The sequence below is a fragment of the Silurus aristotelis genome (assembly GCF_946808225.1).
Source record: "Silurus aristotelis genome assembly, chromosome: 10".
Taxonomy (NCBI): Eukaryota; Metazoa; Chordata; class Actinopteri; order Siluriformes; family Siluridae; genus Silurus; species Silurus aristotelis.
Genome location: NC_139583.1, coordinates 13970826 through 13986726, shown reverse-complemented (window position 1 = coordinate 13986726; position 15901 = coordinate 13970826). Strand labels below are relative to the sequence as shown.

General features: G+C 35.9%; 1 protein-coding gene across 2 annotated transcripts; it reads right to left on the bottom strand.

Annotated features, from left to right (window-relative positions):
* Window positions 1-3605: 3605 nt before the first annotated feature.
* morf4l1 (mortality factor 4 like 1) lies at window positions 3606-11028 on the bottom strand. Of its 2 annotated transcripts, XM_083552136.1 has the most exons (13): window positions 10855-11023; window positions 9518-9575; window positions 9365-9411; window positions 9088-9155; window positions 8864-8950; window positions 8528-8608; window positions 8379-8404; window positions 8201-8289; window positions 7306-7407; window positions 7116-7204; window positions 6312-6484; window positions 5942-6026; window positions 3606-4053 (listed from the first exon to the last, which is right to left on the bottom strand). In XM_083552136.1, the coding sequence occupies exons 6-13, from the start codon at window positions 8584-8586 to the stop codon at window positions 3969-3971; spliced, it is 708 nt and encodes a 235-aa protein (XP_083408262.1). In that variant the 5' UTR covers window positions 8587-8608; window positions 8864-8950; window positions 9088-9155; window positions 9365-9411; window positions 9518-9575; window positions 10855-11023; the 3' UTR covers window positions 3606-3968. The 2 variants fall into 2 exon arrangements, with proteins under 2 accessions (XP_083408262.1, XP_083408261.1); XM_083552135.1 differs by lacking the exon at window positions 9518-9575 and having other exon boundaries at window positions 10855-11028.
* Window positions 11029-15901: the final 4873 nt, after the last annotated feature.

The following is a 15901-nucleotide window of genomic DNA, read 5'->3' as shown; positions in this document are numbered from 1 at the left end:
ATAGTAGTAGTAATAGTGGTGTAGTAGTAGTAGTAATAGTAGTAGTAATAGTGGTGTAGTAGTAGTAATAGTAGTAGTAATAGTGGTGTAGTAGAAGTAATAGTAGTAGTAATAGTGGTGTAGTAGTAATAGTAGTAGTAATAGTAGTAGTAATAGTGGTGTAGTAGTAGTAATAGTAGTAGTAATAGTGGTGTAGTAGTAGTAATAGTAGTAGTAATAGTAGTAGTAATAGTGGTGTAGTAGTAGTAATAGTAGAAGTAATAGTGGTGTAGTAGTAGTAATAGTAGTAGTAATAGTGGTGTAGTAAAAGTAATAGTATTAGTAATAGTAGTAGTAATAGTGGTGTAGTAGTAGTAATAGTAGTAGTAATAGTAGTAGTAATAGTGGTGTAGTAGTAATAGTAGTAGTAATAGTGGTGTAGTAGTAGTAATAGTAGTAGTAATAGTAGTAGTAATAGTGGTGTAGTAGTAGTAATAGTAGTAGTAATAGTAGTAGTAATAGTTGTGTAGTAGTAGTAATAGTAGTAGTAATAGTGGTGTAGTAGTAGTAGTAATAGTGGTGTAGTAGAAGTAATAGTAGTAGTAATAGTAGTAGTAATAGTGGTGTAGTAGTAGTAGTAATAGTAGTAGTAATAGTGGTGTAGTAGTAGTAATAGTAGTAGTAATAGTGGTGTAGTAGTAGTAATAGTAGTAGTAATAGTAGTAGTAATAGTGGTGTAGTAGTGGTAATAGTAATAGTAGTAGTAATAGTGGTGTAGTAGAAGTAATAGTAGTAGTAATAGTAGTAGTAATAGTGGTGTAGTAGTAGTAATAGTAGTAGTAATAGTGGTGTAGTAGTAATAGTAGTAGTAATAGTAGTAGTACTAGTGGTGTAGTAGTAGTAATAGTAGTAGTAATAGTGGTGTAGTAGTAGTAATAGTAGTAGTAATAGTAGTAGTAATAGTGGTGTAGTAGTAGTAATAGTAGTAGTAATAGTGGTGTAGTAGTAGTAATAGTAGTAGTAGAAGTAATAGTAGTAGTAATAGTGGTGTAGTAGTAGTAATAGTAGTAGTAATAGTAGTAGTAATAGTGGTGTAGTATCAGTAATAGTAGTAGTAATAGTAGTAGTAATAGTGGTGTAGTAGTAGTAAAAGTAGTAGTAATAGTGGTGTAGTAGTAGTAATAGTAGTAGTAATAGTGGTGTAGTAGTAGTAATAGTAGTAGTAATAGTGGTGTAGTAGTAGTAATAGTAGTAGTAATAGTGGAGTAGTAGTAGTAATAGTGGTGTAGTAGTAGTAATAGTAGTAGTAATAGTGGTGTAGTAGAAGTAATAGTAGTAGTAATAGTAGTAGTAATAGTGGTGAAGTAGTAGTAATAGTAGTAGTAATAGTGGTGTAGTAGTAGTAATAGTAGTAGTAATAGTGGTGTAGTAGTAGTAATAGTAGTGTAGTTGTAGTAATAGTAGTAGTAATAGTGGTGTAGTAGAAGTAATAGTAGTAGTAATAGTAGTAGTAATAGTGGTGTAGTAGTAGTAATAGTAGTAGTAATAGTGGTGTAGTAGTAGTAATAGTAGTAGTAATAGTGGTGTAGTAGCAGTAATAGTAGTAGTAATAGTGGTGTTGTAGTAGTAATAGTAGTAGTAATAGTAGTAGTAATAGTGGTGTAGTAGTAATAGCAGTAGTAATAGTGGTGTAGTAGAAGTAATAGAAGTAGTAGTAATAGTGGTGTAGTAGTAGTAATAGAAGTAGTAGTAATAGTGGTGTAGTAGTAGTAATAGTAGTAGTAGTAGTAATAGTGGTGTAGTAGTAGTAATAGAAGTAGTAGTAATAGTGGTGTAGTAGTAGTAATAGAAGTAGTAGTAATAGTGGTGTAGTAGTAGTAGTAGTAATAGTGGTGTAGTAGTAGTAATAGAAGTAGTAGTAATAGTGGTGTAGTAGTAGTAATAGTAGTAGTAATAGTAGTAGTAATAGTGGTGTAGTAGAAGTAATATAAGTAGTAATAGTAGTAGTAATAGTGGTGTAGTAGTAGTAATAGTAGTAGTAATAGTGGTGTAGAAGTAGTAATAGTTGTAGTAATGGTAGTAGTAGTAATAGTAGTAATAATAATAGTGGTGTAGTAGAAGTAATAGAAGTAGTAATAGTTGTAGTAATGGTAGTAGTAGTATTAATAGTAATAGTAATAATAGTGGTGTAGTAGAAGTAATAGAAGTAGTAATAGTTGTAGTAATGGTGGTAGTAGTAGTATTAATAGTAGTAGTAATAATAGTGGTGTAGTAGAAGTAATAAAAGTAGTAATAGTAGTAATAATAGTGGTGTAGTAGAAGTAATAAAAGTAGTAATAGTAGTAATAATAGTGGTGTAGTAGAAGTAATAAAAGTAGTAATAGTAGTAATAATAGTGGTGTAGTAGAAGTAATAGAAGTAGTAATAGTTGTAGTGGTGGTAGCGTTTCTTGTTTTTGTTCTTTTTCTTCTTGTTTCAAGCAGTAGTAGCAGTGGTAGTGGTTGTTTTTTTTCTATCTACTTCTACTACTACTACTACTACTACTAATAATAATAATAATAACTAACTATAATTATCATAACCATTATCATATTAGGAATTGTCATGTCAAAAAACATTGCATTTTGTTAAACTGGTCATTATTTATAATAATGTCGATTCTCAATTAACTACAGCGGAAGACCACTACTGTCTTAATATTTGGAATATGTGCATTTTATTTCTACATGACTGTAAAAGAATAAAAACAACAAAAATTCAGAGGTGTAATCTAATGAAGCCTTCTAAACACTTGACTTTTATATTACGTTGTGCTTATTGAGTTCCATTTCAGAAATAATCAGATCTTTGCTCTAGCTGTTGGCACAACTAAATCATTTCTTTGCATATCCAGCAGTGAAGGAAGCGAAGGTCAGGGCACAGTTAGACATGTTACAGTGCCCCTTGAACACAGAGGGTTAAGGGCCTTGTTCAAGAGCGGCAGTCTTAACCACTAAGCTGCCATCTCCCATTTTTTTTTTTGCATGACTTTTTAATGAGACTGAGGTCAGGGATCTGTACAGGATACTTGGGTTCTTCCACACTAAACTTGGTCTTTGTTTTGCACTAAGGACCTGTTTGTAGAACTTGGCCTCATCTTTCAATGATGTGCTTTTCACTTTAAAGCAACATATAGTGATAGTGAAGTGAGGTGTCCATACTTTTGGTCATATAGTCTATGTCCCAAAAAAAACCATTCAACCAGTGTTTTTGAAAAACTGTTCTCAGTAAACTCGAGTGGAAAATCTCTAAAGATTTCTAAAATACTTGAGACCATCTGGTACCAACATCCATGCTACCATCAAAGTGACACAATGCTTTATCTACATTCTGATGAAGATCTTGGCCTTTATCTGCATGATTGTATGCATTGTGCTGCTGCCAGATGATTGGCTGATTAGATAACTGCATGAACATGCTGGTGTAGAGACGCTCATAAATTCACAGCAAACAGTAGATATGTGTTTTGATTCATTAAAAAAAAAAAAAAAAAAAAAGATTTGTCTGTATATCAACATATCTCCTTTAATAAACCTTGAGCAGACAGAAAATTTAATACCTCCAACATTAATAACGACACTGAGCCATTTTTGAGAAGGACGATTTATTAACAAACATACTATATATATTTAAAAAACAAAAACAAAAAAAAAACACCTTCTGCAGTAATTTTGATTCATTGATTCTGTTTTACCCACACAGTATCAGTGTTTTCTGAACCAAAATATATTTCAACAGCATGGGAACAGTGAGCAGCATTCCAATAAGCCTCTGTACCAGTCCTGTACCATGGGCTGTTACCAGTCTTGATTCACGTTCCAGTCAACCAAACAGTTCTAGGGCTTTCATTGGATTTTGGGGCTTCCCTTTGAAAGGGGGTTTAAAAACAAACAAATTTAAAATATTCAGTATTGACATTTCAACACCACAGATGGTCATTGGCATGGTGTTCACACAGCCTTGCGGTGATACTCTGGTGGTGCAACCTCGTAATCACTGGCGTTGAAAAGAGACGATGAATTCTTCACCAAATACCTGCATCAAACAAATTGATTACATTTCAAACTGTACAAAAAAGTTTTATATCATAGTGCTATTGAAATGTCTATTTTGAATCTATTTTTTTACTGAATTAGCAGTATGAAGGACAAGCATAAACAAATACATGCAATAAGAACAGAAAAAAACAAAAACAAAAAACCAGGCCTACATACCTAAATACATGTTATTCAATAAAAATGCCTTTTATTTAGTTGTACATTTCCATGCATCGACTTTGTGGCTGATTTCTACTCTCTTTTTTTTAAAAACAATGCTAATTACCGTATTTTTTGGACTATCAGCCGCTACTTTTTCCTCACGTTTTGAACCCCGCGGCTTAAACAACGAAGCGGCTGATTTATGAATTTTTCCTGGGTTTTTCCCGGTTTCACAAACTTCAAGCCATAAAACTGAACCCAATAACATTAGACCAATGAAATTTCTGAACGGAAACGAAAAAAAAAAAAAAAAAACACCTCACCTGTGTTCTGAGCTGCACGGCATCAAGAGAAAAAACTTTTTTTTTTTTTTTAAACGCATGACGATGCCAAAAGATAAACTCCCGAGAGAAATAGTTGTGAAAGGAAGGCGGAAGACAGTGAACAATGACTTTCTTGGTAGGCTACTGTTTAGATACAAGCCGTTGTAACGCGTTGAGTCTGGGTGAAGGGAGAGCTCACTAACTCCATTTGCAACAGAAATCATATGAGCACAGACAGGTTTCCAAAACTCGTGCTTTTTTATTTTTCTTGGCAACAGCGTTACGGGTGAGTCAAAGAAACTTAGAACTGAGCATCAGAAAATAATAAGGACATATTCCTCGTCTTGCATACACACGCAGTAATAGCGGAAAAATGCGACGGCAAACTATTCCCAAAATACCGCTATGCTCCTAAAGGAAGCGCAACATATTTCACCCATTACACCGTGTGTAACGTGTCTTTCGTTAAAGCCTGTGTAAAGTTCATCAGTTTCAGTGTAGACACCTGCGGCTTATAGACATTATAGACAGGTGCGGCTTATTTATGTTCAAAATAAAAATATTTGTAAAATTCAGTGGGTGCGCTTTATAGTCCGGAAATTACAGTAATTCAATTCCTTGTTTTTGTATAGCACTTTTAACAATTGAATCGGTCCATACAATTTTATCATTCATTAATGAATCAAAGGAAAGCACTATTGAAGGAAAACTTGATTTGACGATGTATATGGTGATTACACACATATCTTACCAACATTTGGCCAGCTGTTCATGAGATATTAGGTTTTAAACAAAAAACGCTTCTGAGAAAATGACAATTTATAGTAGTTATAACAAGTTATATCAGAACCCAAAATGTTACTGATTTTTAATAGCATTTAAATTGTACATTTAAAATGTAGCTGATTAATCAAGCAGGAGACATTTTAATGCCTATTCACATTACACAATGTTTGTAAAACTTTTTTTTTTTTTTTTTTTTTTACTTTTATAGCTATTCACAAATGAGATTATGACCAATATGTAAATGTGTTTAACACAAATGACAAACAATTGTTTATGAAACTCAGATGTGCCTAAATGCTATATTTCCTAAAACTTTTGCCTCCTCACTGTGACTCTGGAAGCAAAATCAGATACAGAGTTATAAATGATGCTCACTAAAGCACCACTAGGGATCTCTTTCAATCTCAATAACCAACCCAGAATCTAAGATCCAATTAAAGTAACCGTGCACAGAGATGTAATTCTCCAACGGCCCTTTAACTTAATATTCAATTACATTTTTGGGGAGTCCCATTCCTCTCTGTACTGCTAGCTAATCTTATTTTTAGACAAGACGACACATCACTTGTAAGTAGGACATCTCAAAAGCTTTAACTAGTATTAATGCATGCTTACTTTAAGAAATCTTGCAAGTAGCTGAGCAGCAGAGCGAGACTTTTCTCATCCAGAGGTGTGTACGCCAGCATGGCCCCAATCCTCACTGTCACACATTTAAGAGAGAAAACATGTAAAAGACATACTAGTAAAGTGCAAATTCTATTTGATAAATTTTGCCTCCAGAACTATGCCTCTCTCCTTTTCAATCTTGATTTTTGGTAACTGTCAAACACCTCCACAAATGCTCAGCAGTTTTATCTGTTCATTCATGGAGGAAAAGCTGAAACTACATTTCCATGATTATTGTATTAACTAGAAAATATCAAGGGTAAACCTGAAAATGTTTTTAAACATCATCACAATGAAGACTTTGGCCAACAATGCATACCAAAAAGCCTCAGTAGGTGTGGTGCCCCGTAAATCTGTGACATCGGCGTGTCTGGATGGTTTGCCAGGATCTCTGCATACTGCGGCCTCTCGAATTTGTAGAGGAGCTGTGTGCCTAACATAACGTTGAAGTACTCGCGGATGCCAGCAACCACTTCATTCACAGCGTATTCCCTAAATGAAGAATATAATTGCACACTGAACCCAAACCACAGATTATATTCAAACATGCATATTTTAATAAGATGTTTAATTTAATTTTAAGGTAGCCACTTATATTAAACATCTTTAACAGCTCTATAAGTTGTAGTTATAAGCATATCTCCAACAGCTCTATAATTGCAATAATTAACTGTTTAAATTTCTATACAAGGGACAGGGTTTCATTTTAAAAGCAAAATACACTGCATGAAAATACACAAAAAAAAGCACAAAAAAAAAAAATGCTGTTCCTCTCGAACAATAACCCAGTTTGCCAGCAGAAACACTTCCCTAATATTAGAAAACCATATACATGTATTTCAATAACTATATGCATTTCCCCTTATTAATTGTGCATACTTGTAGGTCCCCTGGTGGTCTAGTGGTTAAGATGCAGTGCTCCCACCGCTGCGACCCGGGTTCGATCCCTGGTCAGGGAACCATCCCCAGCCACTCTCAGTGCCGGTCCCAAGCCCGGATAAATTGGGGAGGGTTGCGTTAGGAAGGGCATCCAGTGTAAAACATGTGCCAAATCAAACGTGCGGAGGATCCGCTGTGGCGACCCCTAACGGGAGAAGCCGAAAGAAAGTTTAATTGTGCATACTTGTTATCAGAGGTTCCTCTTGATTTCTTGTAACTTGCATACTCCTCCAGGATTGTGTCTACATTCTTCTTTCCAGGTAGATGGAATAGCTAGAGAAAGAAAAATAGAACAAGGACAACATTTACAACAAAGCCACATTTTACAATGACATCTTAAAGTCACTAAAAAAAATTATATATTGATTCATCACCTGCTTTTGTCTAGTGATCAGGTCCCAGTCATCGACCAGCCATGGCTTTAACTCCTCAGGAATCTTCACTTTTACTTCTACACGATTGATAAATGTCTCCTCCTAAACCAAAGCAGTGATAATAGCCCATAAATAGCTGAATTTGTTTTGTGGCCAAAACTGCTGGATAATAACAGACAAATTTGACAGCAACCCACAGATACATTTTCTTCAGAAATGAAAACATTTAAATAGAAAGCTTGCCAAATAATAAAAAAAAATAATAAAAAAAAGGTGCTTATACTTTCCATTGATGGCAACATTAATGTAAAAGTCTGAACAAATAAAAAAAAAATCAAGGAATCAAACCACAGACACCAAAAATGTCTTGACAACATTTAAAAAGGCCTCACATTTCTTGACTGCATTTGGAAAACTGTGCTCATTTGTCAAGAAGAAATCAAATAACTATTCACCTTAATTGATAGGTTTAAATTTCAGGTGCAAAAATACAATTAAACAACCTCTGGTTATACCACAGCCTTAAAAGCAGTTCATTTGTAAACAACAATTTTCACCGCAACTAGGAAATTGTTTGGAAATGGTCTTTTTTTTTCTAGATTGAAGAGTAGCAACAATTACAACTCTAAGGCAAGGTTGGTGATCTTTCTTCTTAGCATGATGTAAACACACAGGTGTGTGTTCCAGAACACCAACTTGCCAAAAGCTGTGCTTTTATAAAGCTGGCCAAAATGCTGGATGATTAACTCATTGGGTGCATTTTGCACTTTACTTCTTTCTGATTTGGTGGCAAATGTTTGTTTTTACTGCAAAATTATTTTTTTACTGTAATATATTTGTTTGTATATTTTGCACATGAATATTGACTGAGTAGATGAAACTGCAAAGAACATACACTCTCCACAGTTGGGTCAACACGTGCCCTCTTCTTGCGTGGAGGGTGGGGAAGTTCTCCAGTGCTGGTCCCTTCTCCAGCTCCTGGTGCTGGAGGAGAACCAAAATATCTGGTCAAATTTTCTGCCTTGGTACACAAGTACACAAAACCAATACAATGGCAGAAATTTTAAACTTACTTTTCTGTTTGTTCTTTTTTGTTTTCCTGAGAATTAAATATAGAAAAAAAGTTATTTTAGAGCATTTTATTTTAATTATTTTGTTTATTACAAATATGGGACTTTGGCAAAGAGACCAATAATCAAGAAAAAAATACAATCATACTCACACATCAACATTTTTTTGCTGCACAGCAGCTATCTTCTTGTTTGGTGCAACTCCCCTCATCCTTCCCTCAACATAATGGTCTCTAGAAAATAGATAGATTTTTACCCACAGATAAACAGAAATATCGTTTAAAAATACATTTTATCCAGAGAAATATAAACAATACGATTTGTTATACAGAACCTTTTCATTCAAAATGTAAAGTGAGTAAAATTAGATGCATAAGGACCTTTTAAATTTAACATGAATAGGGGGAAAAAAAGATAAATGGGAAAACAGAACCTAATAGAAGAATAAATAGCAGACATTTTTTTCTTTGCTCCCTGTAAGAACTCACTGATTTGCCTTTTGAAGCTCTTTCTGTTTCTGCAGATTGCTGTCCACATATTTAAGTACACGGCTTTCAGGAACCCATTCGTCCCAACTAACAAAAGCAGAACAGAAAAATATTCCAATCACTGGTTATTATGCCATCAATACTTAAAAAGAGATCTCTTCATGACAACTTTTTAATAAAACAGTGATGGATAAGAAACACAAATGTAATTGTGACCAACTTACTTTTTATTCCATCCACTATAATGAATAAAGTATTTGACTTGCTTGTCCTTGATACTGATTTTTACACACTGCAAAGAAGTACATAGCAAACAGTTCAGTGCCAAATAAACTGTGCACAAGAACAAACTTTTACAATATATTTACCATACAAGTGTATAGACTTAAAATAGATCATTTACAGATGTAAAAACACGCTGATCCAATAATTTAATATACATGACAGCATTTTTAAAGATATCTATTTCAATAACTGTCTTGATAAACTGAAATTGGGTACCTTAGCTTCGTATAGCAGCGGCCCATGAAAACACAGCACTCTTTCACCTGAAACACAAAACAATAGGAGAAATAGAGCGATATTAATGTTGCCAGAACACAAGCATGCAACATGCTGGACTTTATAAAAGAACTAACTCTGGTTGGAATCTACCTTCACTTGCTCGTCCATGGAACTATCCTAAAGTCTTTAATGTATATGCAACCTGTTTCTATATAAAGAAAATCACACAGAAAATGGAAAATTAAAACCTTTGTGTCCTCGCTTAATCATTCACATGCTAAGCTCTGGTTTCTCTACAAAATCCTGACAGTGTGCCAGTGTTCATGGCCCTTTTTTCTCTTCAGACCTCCCTGATTTATCCCAAAACCCTACCATCGGATAGAGTGCTCTTTAATTGTAGATTACTCTCTGCAGCTGAAGATGGTTCTACACGATCAGCCTAAAGATCTATGAAGTTACTAAGCAACTCAATAAAACATGAGGATGGATTTGGACTGTAATTAATATCAACAGTCTGCTAAAAATGACATCTCAACACCTCAACAATGATGGGACTGTAATGAATGGACATTCGGGGACACCCAGATGAGAATGGGTTCCCTTTTGAGTCTGGTTCCACTCAAGATTGCTCCCTCATACCCTCAGTTAGATTTTCCTTTCCACTGTCAACACTGGCTTGTTTATTAGACATAAACTTTTAGGATACAAACGTATATACACTAGACTTTTATATACATTGCAACTTTATAAACGCTATCTCTGTAAAACAGCTTTGGGAAAATGTTATTGCTAGATTTTGTGCCTCTTACTGGAAATATTTGCTGTAATGTGTTCATAGTGCAGGTAAACAGAGTGCTAGAGTGACAGCTGGCTAAAAGAAACAGTCATGAGGTCTAAACGGTGAAACACACAAAAAGACAGTAAGAGAAAACATGTTTCTCTTGATAAGAAATATGCTTCCAGCTTTAGAATGAATCAAATCTAAAGCAGTGCACACATTTGCGCATGCGCAAAGAAACCTGGTAGGCTAATCTGTCGGAACACAGGAATACCCCATGTAGTTGCAAATATATAACTATACACACAATTAACAATAAAATGACAGCAAAGTAAAAACAAATAAACAGCTGATCTGGTTAATGGTTACAGACAATGAATGGTTACACGATGGTAACACAGCTAGCTCCCTCCGCTAACTAGCTATCGGTTTACCGAGCCTTCAAGAGCTAGCTAGAAGCTAAATACATCCTGCAGTCAGACACGATGTCTGTCCGCATGTTTTCAGCTATTTCGCCACGATTCACGACGGCGTTACTGTTAATAAATGCTTTATTTTTTAGGTGTCCTCGTGTTTTGCTAACTCGGATATTTCCTTTTCGGGCTTTGTGCACTGCAGACTGCTGGTGCGCGCGCGCCATTGTGCGAGCTGCAGCAGCTATTCACCAGCTGTTTCTCAGGGCACCACGCAGCACCGCAACGCGTCTTACCTTCTTGAAATTTAGGTTTAGGGTCCTGTTTAGGCGCCATTCACAGCTTAAGCACGAAAAACAGCTGAAAATCAAATCCAGGCATTGCCAGCTCCGAGTCCGGTCAGATACGCGGGGAAGGCGCCGCACTACGTCTCATCTCCTGACGCATTCATTCGGCGCCCGTGTCACGTGACTTTGATTTCTATTAAAAAAACGCGTCATGTCCGCGGAGTATTTTCCCATCCGTATTCAGAATAACGTTTAATACGCTACAACAGCTACAAGCAGCCCGTGTGCCCAAATACTTTTTTTTTTTTATCACAAACCGATTAATACATGAGATTTTAGAGAACAATGATGTGAAAAGCATTTGTAAAGACAGGTGTACCGCATTGATGAACTAAACGCAGCAAGTACGGATAACCTCTGATCTTCCTTTATAAACACTGCATATAAATACATGCATGTCTCAGTAGTTATTTTTACATTTTAGGAAGCATATACCTATATATACAATAAACTTTGACATTTGCTGTATATTATATCGAAAGTGTGTGCTGCATGTATGACGTAAAACTAGTAGTCCAGTAGGTGGCGGTAATGACCCATATGTGGATACTGACAATAAAACGAGTAAAATTTCAAATTAACTGTATCTTTCTCAACTGGGCGTTTATTTCTGCCTCCAGCATGGCATAGCAAAGCAGGACCAAAAAAAAAAAAATAAATAAATAAAAAGTGTCTAGCTAATTTGCTTATCTACTTGGTAGTGATTTTACCCAATTGCTGTCTAGTAGGCATACACTTCTTCTTCTTTTTAGTAGTAGTAGAAGTGTATGTAGTGGCAGTGGTAGTAGAAGTAGTAGTAGTAGTGGTGGTAGTGGTAGTTGTAGTGGTGGTAGAAGAAGTAGCGGTAATGGTGGTAGTAGTAGTAGTAGTAGTAGTAGTAGTAGTGGTGGTGGTGGTGGTGGTAGTAGTAGTAGTAGTAGTAGTAGTAGTAGTTGTAGTGGTGGTAGTAGTAGTAGTGGTGGTTTTGGTAAAAGTGGTGGTGGTAGTAGTAGTTGTAGTGGTGGTGGTGGTGGTAGTAGAAGTAGTAGTAGTGGTGGTGGTGGTGGTAGTAGTAGTAGTAGTTGTAGTGGTGGTAGTAGTAGTAGTAGTAGTAGTAGTGGTGGTTTTGGTAAAAGTGGTGGTAGTAGTAGTAGTAGTAGTAGTAGTAGTAGTAGTGGTGGTGGTAGTGGTGGTAGTGTTAGTAGTGTTGGTGGTGGTTGTAGTAGTAGTAGTAGTAGTAGTAGTGGTGTTGGTGGTAGTAGTAGTGGTTGTTGTAGTGGTAGTATTGATAGTAGTAGTAGTGGTAGTAATAGTGGTGGTCAGTGGTGGACGAAGTACACAAACAATATACCTGAATTAAAGTAGAGATACACCAGGTTAAAGTATGAGTAAAGTTAAACTTTTACTTAAGTAAAAGTACAAAAGTATTTGCCTTTAATTTTAATTTTTTTTTCGATTTTAGACTGCACAAAAGAGGCAATTTCTGACATATTTCTGACTGGGTAAATCTGTGTGCTATTTAAAGAGGATATGTTGTTTTAAGGCGTTGATACACCGCCAGATTCCGTGACAATTGTATTTTGTTACATTAGAGGGCGCTATTGCTAAAAAAAAAATAGTTTCCGTACAGTTTAATTAGCGCCTGTGTATAGTTTTTGTACAGGACGACAATAGACTGTTCTCCAAGCGCGTTCACGGTAGGTTCTCGCACTGACATTTAACCAACGGGTTGTCGCTGATGTTTGAATTTACGCTGTTTCCGTAGCGAACTTTTCTGGGTCATCTTTTATAAGATGCATTCGTGCTGCGCCTTTATTCTCATAGTCCTACGACTTCATTGTTTTAGTGCTGCGATTTTATTCTTGTAATTTCGACTTTATTCTTGTAATTTCGACTTTATTCTCGTAATTTCTTTAATTAGTCAAACACTGATAGCTATCTATTGAAATCATTACTAGACCAAACCTTTTTTTAAGTCGAAGCTTTTATTGTCATTTCAGCCATATATAGCTGACGCAGTACACAGTGAAATGAAACAACGTTCCTCATGAACCAACTTAAAAAAAAAAAAAAAGAATCGTGATAAATGGCCATATGTGTTGTGGCAAGTCAGAGTCACGAGTTTCTTCTATCATTTATTACTCTCAAAATGATTTGACTGAAATGTCTTCTTCTTTCGGCGTCTCCCATTAGGGGTCGCCACAGCGGATCATCCGTCTACATGTTCCCTACTCTCACCACAAATTACAATATCATCCGCAAACAACATAGTCCAGAGAGACTCCTGTATGACCTCGTCCGTCAACCTGTCCATCACCACTGCAAACAGGAAAGGGCTCAGAGCCAATCCTTGATGCAGTCCAACCTTCACCCTGAACCAGTCTGTCGTTCCTACTCATGAGCGTAAATTTAATTTAACAGTAGGGGGGACAATAAATATAAAAATTCTCATGAGCAATTTTTAAAGGGGGACACAAATAATACAGTCAATTTGTACTTACAGTATAAAGACACAGTGTCCCCACAGTGAAAAACTTTGTTTCTTTCATTATTATTGTAGCATGGAGACTGCGTCATACACAATGGTAATTCAAACTGCTTTACATAAATAAAGTAAAACTATCACAAAAAAAAAATTATCCCAACAATAAAAACAAAAAATAAAAAAAAAATGTAACATTTTATTTACAAATTAATTAAGACACTTAAGAACAGAATTGAAATTGATTATGCAAAAAACACAGTGGGGTCAGTTCGGACGTAGCACAGTGCTCATTTAGTAAATGCACAGATAAACAATATGCTAAATGTGTGTTAATGTTAAGTTAACATTATACCAATTCATCCAAAATAAAACACTGCATGGGAAACGGCTTTGGTGTGTTAGTGTCAGTGCACTATGCTACAAGCTATTGTAAACAAGCTAACGTTCACTAGATAAGTCATATTTTAATCGCTAATAGAGCAGATTCATGGAAAATTACATCGCTAATCAGCATTTTTGCCGCAACTAATTTATGAATAAGTCTGCAAAGTGAATAAAATATCCTACTTAATGGAGCTTAACATTAATTGAGCTGCAGACATGCACCCCTCCTTCCCCCCCGGGATTTACGCCCATGTTCCTACTGCACACTTCACTGTGGTCACACTGTCCTCATACATGTCCTGCACCACCCTCACATACTTCGCTGCCACACCAGACTTCCTCATACAATACCACAACTCCTCTCTCGGCACCCTGTCGTACGCTTTCTCTAAATCCACAAACACACAATGCAACTCCTTCTGACCTTCTCTATACTTTTACATCAATATTCTCAAAGAAAATAAGGCGTCTGTGGTGCTCTTCCTTTGCATAAAACCATACTGTTGCTCACAGATGGTCACCTCTTCTCTCAGCCTTGCTTCCACTACTCTTTCCCATAACTTTATGGTGTGACTGATCAACTTAATTGACCTGTAGTTACTGCAGGTCTGCACATCTCCCTTATTCCTAAAGATTGGTACCAGCACACTTCTTTTCCATTCCTCAGGCATCCTCTCACCTTTCAGAATCTTGTTGAACAACCTTGTTAAAAACTCCACTGCACCTCTCTTAAACATCTCCATGCTTCTACCGGTATGTCATCTGGTCCACTGACTTTCCACTCTTCATCCTCTTAATCGCTGCTCTTACTTCCTCCTTACTAATCCTATCCACTTCCTATTTCACCATCTCCACACCATCCAATTTTCTCTCTCTCTCTCTCTCTCTCTCTCTCTCTCTCTCTCTCTCTCTCTCTCTCTCTATCCTCATTCATCAGCTGCTCAAAATACTCCCTCCATCTTCTCAACACACTCTCCTCACTAGTCAACACATTTACACCACCATCCTTTATTGCTATAACTTGCAGTACATCCTTCCCAGCTTGGTCCCTCAGTCTGGCCAATCGGTATAATTTTTTTTCTCATTTAACTGAAATGTCTCCCCAAATGGAAATGCTTCAGTAAAGTACAGATACGCAAAAAAGCTACAGTACCGAATTACATTTACTTTGTTACTGTCCATCACTCATAGTAGAAGAAGTAGTAGTATAAGTAGTAGTAGTGGTGGTAGTTTTGCTACTAGTAGTAGTATTGTTGTTACTCATCCATTTTGTGCCATTTAAATTCTTTGTTTTTTTTAGTTGTCATTTTAGTGTTGTTTTCCTCATAATCCTATCATATCTTGAAATATTAGCACAATTTAAGACTGTGGGTTTTTACCTCCTGTAAGAGCACTCTAGAGCTGCCGTCACTCTCACAGTAAACCACTAGATGGCGGTCAACAGTATAACAAAGGCTGTTAAAGGCCTAAGAGACTAGTGATGTGAAAATCGAATCATTTTAGTGACTGTTCTTTGAATTTTGAATCTTTAAACTCTAAGAATTTTTTTAAATGTCATTTAGTTTATTTCTTTCCTTTAATCACCTTCATAGCGTATATGGGAGTTGCATGGCAAAAGGACGAACGACTTGGATCAGAGGACTCATGAGAGGAACAATTCAATTCTGTTTCCTGTGTGATGCACTGCATAGCGTATATGGGGTCAACGTGATAATTGTGTAAAGCTGCTTTGAGACAATCTTCATTGTTAAAAGCGCTATACAAATAAAAATAATTGAATTGAATTGAATAAAAAAACACACAACTCAGAGTAGAAGAGTCAAGAGTTAAACTGTTTCCTGTACATAACCTATGGAGATTTTGCGATGCTCTGCTTATGTGCATCCAGTAGAAAAAGAACGAATCACTTTGATTCTACCCTAAAGACCTGCACTCCCATGGGACACAATGTGATGTTATGGGAGAATAAAATAATTTGCGGGACTCCCGCAAAATGTTCTTTAAAAAAAAATGTTTTAATTATAAATTACTAAAAACAAAAACTCTTATGTATCCACTGTTCAAAAACAACAATGGCAACTAAAATAAAATACAACGATTTACAGGCACAAGATCGGAAGCGAACTCACGCGTGGTTCATGCACGGTT